The sequence below is a fragment of the Tyto alba genome, unplaced genomic scaffold (assembly GCF_018691265.1).
Source record: "Tyto alba isolate M040663 unplaced genomic scaffold, T.alba_DEE_v4.0 Super-Scaffold_16, whole genome shotgun sequence".
Classification (NCBI taxonomy): Eukaryota; Metazoa; Chordata; class Aves; order Strigiformes; family Tytonidae; genus Tyto; species Tyto alba.
This window is the reverse complement of record NW_024881278.1, coordinates 12,642,730-12,655,335: the sequence shown is the minus strand read 5'-3', so window position 1 is coordinate 12,655,335 and position 12,606 is coordinate 12,642,730. Positions and strand designations below refer to the sequence as shown.

At 41.6% G+C, this 12,606-nt stretch overlaps 1 protein-coding gene across 2 annotated transcripts in view; it reads left to right on the top strand.

Annotated features, from left to right (window-relative positions):
* ALK (ALK receptor tyrosine kinase) overlaps positions 1–12,606 on the top strand; it is a 322,024-nt gene that overhangs the window by 242,718 nt on the left and 66,700 nt on the right. For both annotated transcript variants that reach the window (XM_032989384.2, XM_042789515.1), the window contains exons 7-8: positions 6,222–6,353; positions 7,845–7,945. In XM_032989384.2, the coding sequence (XP_032845275.2) occupies positions 6,222–6,353; positions 7,845–7,945 (233 nt within the window). The remainder of the gene's footprint in view (positions 1–6,221; positions 6,354–7,844; positions 7,946–12,606) is intronic.

The following is a 12,606-nucleotide window of genomic DNA, read 5'->3' as shown; positions in this document are numbered from 1 at the left end:
ATACCACTGAATATCATGTATCAGGAGGCTGGCTCTGCTTTTCCCCCTAGCTGCCACCCTGTATCCCATGGTGGGCCAGTTGGTAAAGTGACAATCCCGCTCTCACATACGTTATCCACAGGGGTTGATTTGCTTGCCTTTTCCCCCTCCATGCAGCATTCATCTGTAGCTATTTGCATAAAGCAGTATAGCACTTACAGTTGTGTCAGCAAAGAATGTACTGAGAATGTGAGAAAATGTAAAAAGCAGAAGATACTTACCCACCTATTTAGCTGAGCATCACTCCCTAGCTTGAGGAGAAGACCACATGGCTTGTATTCAGCCACAGGTACTGGGAATGAGAGTTCTTCCTCCCAGCCAGAAGGCCTGAAAAGCACCATCTTCCAACCAAGTGAGAAAAAAGCCCAGCTTGCCTTAGCAGGAGCTCGAGTTGTGGGTGTCTGCTTATCCACATACAAGCCTGCTCAGTTCTATGGCCAATTCCTCTGCTTTTGCCTCTTTACTATGTTGAATATTGTTGGCATAAGACTTCTTACACAAAACAGAGAGATAGCTCATGTTTTAGATGCCAGTTACATCTGCATGGCAGCATAACACAAAACATATGTCATCTTTCAGCATTTTAGTTGTCATTTTACTCCTGAGCAACACGGATGTTTTCATCAGCTTTTTGCAAGTATGGCAAAAAGTGATTCAGATATATAAAGCAGAGAAAGGGGTTTCCCAAATGCTTCTGCTTACACAAAAGAGCTGTCAGAAAAAGGTATAGCCATATTCAAAACGGAGGGGAGAGCTTTTAAAATTATCATTAACCAAAGGCTTCTATCTTTGAGCTTCAAGGAGATGTTAGGGCTTTTTTCCTTTCACAGTCTTTCAGCTGTGCAGGTACTGGTGTTTTTTTTCTTATTTTTTTTTTTCTTCCTATTCATTTGATTTTTGTTCCTTTCTTAGCTGAAAAAAAAAATCTCCCTAAAGCCTGCCATTTGTTAACATGTCTTTACTTATTAATGACCAATGAAATGTCATGGTGCTTGTTCTGCATGCAGCCAATTAGCCTGTGTAGAGAGTGTAAAATCAGAGTGGGCTGACCCCTAGAGAAAAGTATGTTGTTGCTTGAGTCATAATCAAATATTCTTGCAGGAGCGAAAGACAGCTTCAAAGAGGCAGATGTAGAATTAGATGCCGAACTGTGTTGATTTGGGGTCAGACATACAGATTTAACAAACTGATGGAAGTGTCACACTGGAAATTACTTTGCAGAAGCATACTTTGCAGACACATATTAAGACTTCAGATGGTAGTGGTCTTATGTCTTTGATAGCAAATTCATGCTTTTGGATTATAACTTAATGCAAAAAAATAACATACTTCCTCTTATTGTAGCAATCATGTATATAATATACCTGGTACGGTACACGACAAAGGTGAAAACTCAAATTATTTACTAATACAGATTGGCAGATCTCAGCTTTACAGAAAGGGAGAATTTGTTTCCATAGTTTTGTACTTCTCTTTTTAGTTAACAATATCTTGGATTTTTGTTCAGTAATCCTTTGTTGCAGGACAACAAGTCTGGGCAAAAATAAAAATTTTGCTGAAAAAAAGTGCATATACTTTTGGCTAGTCTAAAATTATTTAACTTTCTGTCTTAAAATCACTAAAAAATTTCAGCCTGGGAAATATTGGTTAATCAGTCAAAGCATGTTAGGGAAGTAATGGATATATTTTTAAAAAATAATGTTAAAAAGAATGGGGATGTTGATAGTATATTTATTAAATAGAAACCTAAAATTTAGAGCATTCATTCAGGATATGACAAACCCAGGACTGATTCTTTCTTCCATCTAAGTGAATTTGAACCCATATTTCCTATTTCCATGCAGTTTCCAAGACTGTGGTCTGAAGTTCTAGTCTAATTCAGAAGAAAATGATTATTCAAGTCTCTCCTGGGGTTTCTCTTCAACATTTTATAAATTTTACCTGGAATAGGGATTGAAAGTAATGTCCTCCATCTTTCAAATAAATCTCATAACCACTGGGTTATAGGGTAATTTTCACTCTTTGCCTCATTGAATATTTAAGGATGTTAAACACGTTGCCAGGTGAGATAAGGAAGACTAGTATCTGGTTCATGAAAGGAGTGACTCAGGCTGTGCTATGTGTGTGGAGGAGTGCATGCACACATCTGTCAAAAGACCAGATGGCAGCTAGAATAGGAACCTATAAAGTTTGAATTTGTGATAACATGAGCAAGTGACCAAAAAAGCATAGATAATTAATTCTACAGGGGCCAGTTTACTTTCCAGGCAAAAATGCGTGAAGAAACCACTGGATTAATTTATATCCTAGTGATAGATACAGCCCAGCAGAGTCTCCCTGCGAGCAAAATGATGAAGTAGCAACCTGTTGCCACGCTGTGCTCTCCTAAGGTTCCTGTCTTGCATACACTAATCCTTTTCCTTCTTTCTTGATCAAAAGCTGTATTTCTAGCAACAAATTCTAACCTCTGGCAGTTCTGAACTCAGAAAAGCCTTCTGGCATTAAAGGATAACTTTCTGTTGACTGTTTAAAAGTATTTTCCCTTTTTATGCTTCATTTCTGGTAGAATTTGGCTGACTAACTTTGATAGCATAGGCACAGCCATTGAAACAAACTCATGTTAAAGATTCATGTGCTTCTTTAAATTGTTTGAGTAGCTGGTCTGTTTTGTTTCTGAGATTTCCTCCTAAATTTGGTAAAGGTCCATACATAACAGACTAGTCTTTTTTGCTTGTCCCCTTTATGATATAGGTCTGGAATTTATTCCAAAGGTTCAAAATGTAGTATTTGGTTGATTTACACCTAGTTTTGAATCAAGAGCCTGATCCATCTGCTTCATAAATTATTTCAGTTGCTAATTTTTCTTGCTATTAAAGGATGAAGAATCTGAATGAAACAAAAAAAATCTTACTTAGATTTGCTTGAAAGGTAATTCATTTTGAAGACTTGAAAATATTTGCGTAGGAACAAGTTTTGCACTCTACAGCTTTTCTCTTCTTCATCGCTCAAATAAAAGCAGAGACTCATGTTCTCACAGTGCTCTAATCTCACTGAATTACTCTGTTCTCCATTCCATATCCACAAGCTGTATCTTCATTTTACTAAGGTCTAAATCTTTTGAGGTTTCTGTCACTAATGATAATATCCAACATGACAGGTTTCAATAGGCGTAACTCCTGCCTCCTCATTTACTTGATTTTCCAATAAAGTCAGATTAGCTTTCCCTCATCGGTGCGGTGTCTGTGCTAATGTGAGTTTGAATGGTAAACATTCAGAAAATTGAAAAATACACGTTGACAAGAGAAATGCTAGCCAAAGAGGTCTTTGTGGAGTAGCAATACATGGAATTGTAGGTGCTGTATGTATTCAAAGTAAGAAAGAGCAGCAAAGAAAATGCATCCAGTGCATGGGACATCTGAAAATTCATAAAAAATTAATTTGTGGAGGAGGAATGAAATTTTCTGAGACAGTAATAGCTTCTTATTTATGCCCTTACTTGTTCATCAACAGTGAGCTTTTTCTGGCCTCCAGGCAGGGATTTCTACTTAGACAACTCCTCCTGCTGCTCTGATTTGTTTACATCATCCTAGATAGCGTATGGCCATAAAATGAATTCAGTTGGACACTGAGCCAAGCTGTTTCAGTGGGAATCCGGGACACATTATAATTTGTCATTTTCTTTGGATCCCAGCCTTGGGCTGCTCAATGAAATATAATCAAGTTCTGTAGAGGGGTAAAACACAAGGAAGCAATTCTCTGCTTAACAGCTTCACAATTAAAGACCAGGCTGAATGAACTTGGAGATTTTTAAAAGGAAAAGCTTGAAAAAGCCTTAACTCCAGTACAGGTTTTGATCTTTTCATAACACATTTGGGTGTCTCTGAAAAATAACAGTAAAACATGGCGCTCACCTCTGTGTCAGGTTGCAGGTTCAAATATGGCCCTACCAAAAAGTCACAGATGGGAGATCGCTTTCCTCTATGAAGTGAATTGTGATCCAGGCTCTTAGAAAATCAAATATATCTGGTCTAGATGCTGCAGTTGTGGTGTTCCCCAGCTGTTTTCTCGGGGTAGACCAAGGAGCAGGTACGTGTGCCACTGACAGTGAATTGCCTTTTGAGGTGTGCGAGTCAAAGCTGAGGCCCTGGGTGCGGGTGTTTCACTGACCTGCAATCTCAGCCGGGGGTTTCTGCTGGTATTTAAACATTTTGAATGATTTGGAGTTTGAATACCTCAGCATCTGACAGCCACTTTACAGATAAACAATTTCAGAGGGAAACATTTTTAATAATCACAACAAAATCTGCGTTCAGGAGCTTCCTCTTCTCATAGAGAAGCTAATAAAATTGCTAGTATCACCTGACTGGCAGATTCTCTTGCTTTAGGAGCTTGTAGTCTATCCTACGTTTTGTAAGTGAAGTAATTTTTACTCTGATTTTAACAAACAGTTGAAAGAAAAAACTGAATTCCTCGATATGGGGTTTTATAACATGTTTGCACATGAAATTTAATTTTTATCTTAAAAGTTTAAACAGATTTCTTCTATCATTTTCCTTCCTTTCAAAAAACTCCCCCAAAAAACACACACACAAAAAAAAAAAAAAAGAAAAGTAACAGATAGTTTTAGGGAAAGTTTAGGGGAAGAGGGAAGGAGAAAACAAATATGGTCTAAACTGGTTTTTTTTTAGTATAGATCTGATTACACAGTGTTGTAAGAACTGGGAGAAGTCAGGAATATCATCATTCCTTTTACAGCTACATCTGTTCATCAGAGCGGTTTTTCTAGTTTGTTGGAGGAAGGACCACCCCCACTGAGCAAGCATTTTCAGGGGTTTTGTACTGCCAGACCCAAGGACTGGTTAGTCTATATAGCAGTGTAAAATGACAGGTTGCTCTTCTTTACTTCTCTTTGGCATCTTTAATGCCTAATGTAACTCTGCATTAAAAAGGCATCTTCTTCACCCAGGCTAGCTTTGTACTCCACCTTTTTCCCTGTAAAACCCAGTTTGTACTCTTTTGTTACTGGGAAGCCTTCTGGTACCTGGCAGCTACACCTTGGGTGCAGAATCTGTATTAAGGGATTATCAGTGTTTCACTAGAAGTGAAAATCATGTTATATTGGTAGTGATTTTACATGGCATTTTACATTTTCTGCTGAGGTTACTTAATAAGTACAGAATCTGGACTCATGCTGAAGAGGTGAAATGCAAAAGTAACATTAGACAACAGTAGAAATTAGGGAGGAGGCAGTGAGGATACATTGAGGATGATGGGAAAAAGTATTTCATAAGTTTTGAAGGAAATGGGTGATTCATGGCCAAGTAGACAGTGTTCATGTATGGCAATATAAGTGTATACCTCAGCGCAAAAGGAGCAATACTTTGCACCCTTTGTAAGAAGAACTTGCAACGTAGGTAGAGAAGGAGATGGAAGGGGTGCAGTTACCTTCTGCTTTTAATGAGATGACTATTGCTTTAAAACTGGTTTATTTAAAGGCAAAAAGCTAGTGTACCTATTGTTTGGAGCTGGAAACTTGTCTGAAATCCTAAGGCAGTGACAGAATGAGTGGGCTACAAAGCCTGGAAGTATGGCTTAAAATAAACCATCCTCTTTTCATCCATTCTTCTCACCAAACAGATTCACAGGTGCAAAAACTGAGGCACAAAAGGATTCAGTGCTTTACCTGAGACTGCATCAGTGCTCACAGAGAGAAGAGGTCATGTTGCTGAGCTGGGCTGACTAGAGACCTAGATTGTAAGAGAGGGGAATCATGTTAGGAACTTATCCCTCTCCAAGATTTCCTTCTGTGGGGCTGCAGCAGCAGTGGTTAGGAAAGCCATCTCCAACATGCAACTTTGAGTGGGTTTATACCACTGGAGCTGTAGAGGCCAGGTGTTTAGGAGACCCCATAGCGTACACTGAGATGTGTCCTCTCACTCAGGTTTGTCAAAGTGTGGGGGTGCCACTTAGTCACAGTCTGAGGGTTGTTTCACTTGCCACCACCTTCCCCACGGTCAGGCACACGCATGACTCCACGTGAAAGGACTGAGTAGCTGCAGGGGTGCCCACATGCCCTGGGCAAACCAGGTCAGAACAGTCCCTGCAGCTTCTCTGTGTGCCCAGGGGTCTCCTCTTCAGCTCACCTGAGTTATTCTGTATGTGTGTGTCTTTCCTTCTTGCAGAAAAGCTTCCCTCTGGCTTTTACTGTTCATTTGAAGAAGGGGACTGTGGCTGGATGCAGGGCTCTTCTGCATCCCATCCTTCTGCGTGGCGGATTGGAAGCCCGGAGCACAACCGTTTTCCTTCAATAGAAGGTGTGTGAGAGTAAATAGTAAGTGCAGAAAATAAACAGCAAAGAGAAAAAAAAGATATGCAAATGGTGGGGAAAGGGAATAAAACACAAGACACTTTTCCCTGTATACTTACATATTCAGTCTCCAGTGAAACAAAAGCTGTCTTTCTACTCCAGGTGCTTTGAGCAAAAGACTACCCTGCTCACTTTCTGTCTTGAGGGTACAGGGTGGTGCCTCAGGTCTCCACAACTGACACCAGATACAAATCTTGACCCTTTCTAAACAACTTCACACAAGTGTTCATCTGCATGACCCTTCTCCATACTGATCTGTTTTTCTCTTTCCGATTTTCCTATTTACTTCCTCTATTTCTCTGTGCTGCTTCTGTTTTCTCCTGGTCACATCCTTCTCTGCTCCATTATCCCTTGAGTTCCACTTCTATGCATAATTACTGTATACTTGGTTCCCCTACCCAAATCCCAGTAGTTCATTTCTAATCCTTCTTGTACAAGCCATTGAAGGTTTATTCTCTGGGCACTGCACTACTGCTGCTTGAGTTTTGGCGAACAGACTACCTGCCAGGATGAGCTTCTTCCTAATGCAATAATGTAAATCATTGAATGCATTTATTGCTGAGGCACAGAGCATCTAAAGGGATCCAATAATAACACAGAGTTAATGATGTGTAATCCCAACATTGCTTTAGAAAGTTAGATCCAGAGTTAAGCATGAAGAGTAGGATTCTCTACTTCTGTGTGAACTGATACAGGCTACAGTGCAGCTATTCTGATTTATGCCCTCTGATGGTTTAGCCCACAGTATTACAGACCACAAAGTGATGGAAGCGTAGGTAAACACAAAGGCAAAGAGCCAGAAAGAGGGTACTGTGGGGAGCTGGCAAGGGCTGCTGATTCATGATTTGTCTATGCTGGAGAGGCAATTTCAGTGAAAGCCCAAATACCTGGGTATTTGGTAGTGGTAGTGGTAATAAGTAGTGGTACCCTCCTGAGCTGGAGGCCAGTGCTGAAACAGTGCAAATACACACCTTTTCATGCAGAGCTGCCAAGGAAAAACCCTAGTGTTACTACTGTCCTTGTTCTTCTTGTTACAACAAATGATTAAAGGAGCAGAGACGCCTCCAGCTGCATTATTATTCTGGTCATATTTTGCCATAGATGTATTTTGTTTTGATTTTGGTCAAGATAAATATTCTCTTCCAAGTTACTTTTCATTCATAAAAGATACATGTTGTTATTCACCCTTGCAAGGAGGATGAATCTGAAGTCATGGAGCAACAGAAGATAGCTGTAGTGGGGAGGTAGGCAGATGTGTTTGCTGAGTGTGTTTGTTGGGTAAGTGAAGCTGCATCCCTAATAAATTGAAAAAGCCTTCTGCTCTCCAGCATTCTGCTGTAGTAGGAGCCATCTAACATTGGTTCTGAAGAGGTTTCACAAACTCTGAAACCAGAAGGTGAGTGCTGCAGTTTGACCTTCTTCCTGCTCTTTTATCCAGGTTGTGCACTCCTCCTTAACACCAGCAAAGCACCAGCAGTAGCAAACACTGTCATGACCAGCACTGTATTTCCAGCTCCTTTGAGGAACTCCCCCTGCGAGGCAAGTTGTAATGTTTTCTTTTCTTTTGCAATTTACAGAGCTTTTCTGTGTATCTGTCCGGTTTTCAAATACAGGCACTAGGTCAGTAACACAGCAACCACTTTCTCTGATGGTTTATCTATAAACAATACTTACTTAGTGCCCCTGTGTGCAGGGGAAAGATATGGTTATCTGCTTGAAATGCCACAAAATGTCCTCTGAAAAGCTTGACATATCCTGTCCTCATTGTATGGCCTCACGTGATGTATTACAATCTTCATAGTTAGGTATATGTGCTGTAAGTGTAGGGCAGCCAACATTACATAAGCAGAAAGAGAAAGAAGCTTACCGCGTGAACAAACATAGTATTGCAAGATCTAAGAAAGAATAGGCTTCAGGACTGCCCCTGAGCTGCTCAGAAAATATGGTGCATGCTTTCTCTAGCACAGCTGGGATTTCAGCTGGCAGATCTTCATCATGCTGCACTTCAAACCTACCAATCCTCATGTAGGCCTTGATCATAGGAACAATTAAGTTAGCAGCAGCAGACATAAATTCAGGTAGAATGGAACCAGGTTCATATTCAAGCAGAAAAGCTATTGACGGTCATAAGACATCAACTTAAGCAAGTATATCAAAGTTTGTCACACAGCCCTGCACATAGTTGTCATTTCTGAGCCAGATGTACTTAACCCTTAAACTGCAACTTACAGAAAGATGACTTGTCTGCATCTTTTTACACTAGTCTATAGCTTCACAGATAATAGCATCACTGATAGGATTTATTTATGACTTGTGACTTTGAACCATGGCTAGTGACTTAGAGCATTTCACATCTTGAATGGTCACCCTGAAATGTCACATAAGCTCCTGGATCGTGGAGCACAGGGATTTGGGAAAATTGATCCAAACAAAGCAGTTTGGTTTTTGTTGGTTGAACACTGAACAGACAAGAGAATCAGACTCTCCATTATCCAGTGATCTTAAAATGCAGAAAGGACAAGAAGGGATGCATTAGAAGGTCCTCTGAAATGAAAGTGCATAGAAGATGGTGTTTCTTTGGCTTAAAGTTTGGTTTGGTTCACTTCTTTTGGATATCTCAGTTCATACAGCAAAGTGCATCTGTTTTTGCTCTCTTGACATATTCATGTCCTCCTTTAGGAAATACATTCTACCTTGGTTTTCCTCCCTTCTGTGATAAAGGCATATGCAGGTTTTGAATATTTTAAGACCTTGTTCTGCCATGGACCAGCAAGAACAAGTGTTTTTCATAATCCACCTGACACAGGAATCGGAGTGAATGATTTCCCAATATGTGTATATTTTTTCTTGTGTATACAACAGTGCAAATAATTAAACTTGCCGTCGGGGGAGAAGCTGCCATGTATTTCATCTGCTCACATGCCATCCCACCTCCGTCACTCCCCTTGGCACTTAAAAGGCATCCGGACGCATCCAGCATTGCAGCTGTCGGTAATAAAGAGTGAAGGAGTTTGGCAAGGGTTTTGTCTCTTGCCTTTTCATATAGTGTAAAAGCTTCTCTTCTCAATGAGCCCCTGGTGGCTTCAAATTCTATTTTACTGGAACAATCTGTCTGTGAGCAGAATAATTTAATTCCACTTTTCAGCACAACACAAGAGGAGAAAGGAGATATTCCCCCCCTACGCACTTATTCCTCCAATAGGTGCCAACAAACTTCCTAATAGTGAAATTATAGTCAGAAAACAGGTTGTGAAAATACCCTAATGCTGTCCTGTATTTATTCACCCTCAATCACTTCTCAATTGAACTGGCTCAAGTTCAAGCACTAAAAGATGACTTTTCTTCTACCTGTCACTGCTGACAGCTCCACCTGGCATGTCACAACCAGGACAGATTCTCTGGCAACTGAAATCACACTGACAAAACTCACTCATGATTCATGTGGCAAAGGGATCGTGGAAAGTGTGTGTGAATTAGACCCATTTATTCTTCCACAGTCAGAGCAAGCCATAAACCTGTCCTCCCTCTTGCATTTGATTCAGCTCATGTGATCCTTTAGATATCTGCTTGCTCTCCTTGCATGTTCACTTACATAGTGGCTTGTTCTGGCAGCTGGTTCCAGCACCCCAGAGAGATTCGGCTCAGATTCACATCCTGCACCAATGTATATTAATGATGGAGGCTGTCCTTAAGCCTGTCATTTAACATCCTTCCTCCTCCTCGTATGCCACGTCTACCCCAATAGCAACATGCCCAGCCCAGCTGAACTCCTGGGGGTGAGACTGAGAGTGTTACCCCACCTACTTAGGTCACTCACCTCTCCTGGGTGAGTGACACTCACCCCTGCTCTGTGCATGGGACTTCATCAAAGGCCATGTGCTGCAAGCCCTGAGAGCAACAAGGAGACTAGTAGACATCCCCAGTTTGCTGATCTTGATTCCCCTCTCTTCTCTCCCTGCTCTGTGGAAGTTCTGGGGCACTACTAGACCCGCTGTTTGCTGAAGCTACTATTTTTTCCCCTTATCCCTTATTTTGCTTTTATTTTATCCAGTCATGTTAGACAATTACACCCACCATAGCAGATGCTGACACCTTGCTTTTTAGCCTGAGGTGTTCATAGAAATTAATTACTTCAGCCTCAGCATGAGGAGTGTTACCTGCCGCAGTGCTGTTTACCAGGCTGGAGGATTCTGGGTTTTGGCCAGAATGTCTGTGGAACCAGGACTCAATGCTGATAAGGAAACAGTCAAGCAGCCCACAGTGGGTGCCAGCCACAAAGAGTTTGCTAACGCTTCAGGCTTGTTTTTTTCTCCTTCACCCTGGCTGTTTAATCTTGCACTGTGCTTGACTGTCAATGGCGACAGCTGAACAGGCTGAGAAAATGACTGCTAATGCCTTGGAGACTTGTGGGGTGGCCTGGTCCAAAGACCTTCCCTGCTGAGGTTCTGGGCAGCTGTTTGCAGCAGTGCTGACGCTAGCGCTTGGAGACTCCAGAGCCTGGATGATCTTTGGCATACGTATTGCCACTAAGTGCAGGACAAGAGTGACCCTCCGTCTTTGTGCTCTCTCCAGGTTGAGGTCAGTCACCAGGAGCATGCTGGGCTGCTTGCAGGCTGTGCTCTCCTAAGGCTTCCCAAGCCCTGCTGGAGGGTCGTCATTAACTCAGAAAGGGGAAAATCAGCCTGACCTACTCTGTTCTGCCCCACACATGCATCAAAAGATGAGAAGAGAGTAAAAGCACGTGCAGGAGATACCATAATAAACAGAGCCTGTACTTTCCCACACATGTTTGGGATTGGCCCTAATGTGTCTTGCACTTTGTGTATAGCTTTATATTTCACTCTGCTCCTGTTTGTTTTGAGCAGCTTTATATTTTCATTTTCTTTGTTCTTCAGTGCTTTTGGCAGGTCAGAGCAGTTAGTTTGTGATGCTGCCCTTTGTTCTGGGTTCAGTTAGTTTTTCTCTTTCTTTTTGTTGTTTTATTAAATCTTGGCTAGAGTATCCTGGCTTCAAAGAATCTCTCTTGTTTGCAGTCCAGACAGTCTTTGTTACATTTTTCATGTTGCACATTCGGTAGAGTCCTTTGCCTGTTGACCCCGTTAAGTATGTGTTTAAAACCCAATTTATATGGAAGAGGGAAACTGCAGCACTTCTACTAAATCTTGGGGGAATGCAGGAATTGGTACATGTAGTCCATGAGGAGATGCTCCATTACCCTGAAGTAGACAGAAAGGGGAGATGCAACAAAAAGCTCAGGGAATGCTTCAGGAACCAAACTGAGTCACAGTAATCAAGAGTGAAAACCTTTTAACCCACATGTAAAAGTTCATTGGAAACAAAGCACGTGTAATTGAGCATAGGACCACACAGAAAGTGAGAAGAATGAATCCAAACAGTGGCCTGATTTAAAGGCAGAATTTATAGAGCTTGAGCAATAAAGCATAGCATTATTCACCTCTTCTCTTCACACTGTGATTCCCCTCTGAGTGGGAATCAGCTGGCCTGCACAATGCTGACAGGGCAAAGAGAGTCACGAGGTGGTTAGACATTTCCTCATTTTGAAGAAGAAATCCATATGCATGTCATTAGTAGCTGTACTGCTGTCTGGGAATCTGGGAAACCACATTGCAATTAAAGTCCAAGGGAAGTGCTGTCATCTCAGACACCACCCATGGCAAAAGTAAATTGCTTTGCCGCAGTTGATAGCCCCTAGGTGTGCAGTTTCCAGACTATGATGGCCACCTACTTCTCAGTACTTTGCAAAGATGTCAGAGAGCTGACACAAGGATGTTGCAGTTGTCCAGGGAGCATTTGCCTTTATGTGGAAGCTGGAGACTCAGTTCTGGCCCCCCATGCCCGGACAACGAGGCAATCCCATCTCCCTCAGTTCCAGCATTGTTGCTGTACAAGTGCAGTCACGTACGTTGACTTGCTTTTCGTTCCATTTTTCAGAGGTGATTCCTGCCGTCTGCATCCTCAGGCTTTGAAGGATACTGTGGTGCCTGTAGATCATAAGAGTTATACCTGTGTCTTCCCAAAGTGTTTGGGCTTCTGTCATAAAAAGATGTAAGACCAGGTCCAGGACTACTGCATTCTGTGAGGGTTTGGTACAGCATGTACCTGTCTGGGCAGCAGCAGTTACATCTCTCCTGTGACATTTTGGTTTGTGTTAGATTATGACTATTACTTCTGTTTCAAAG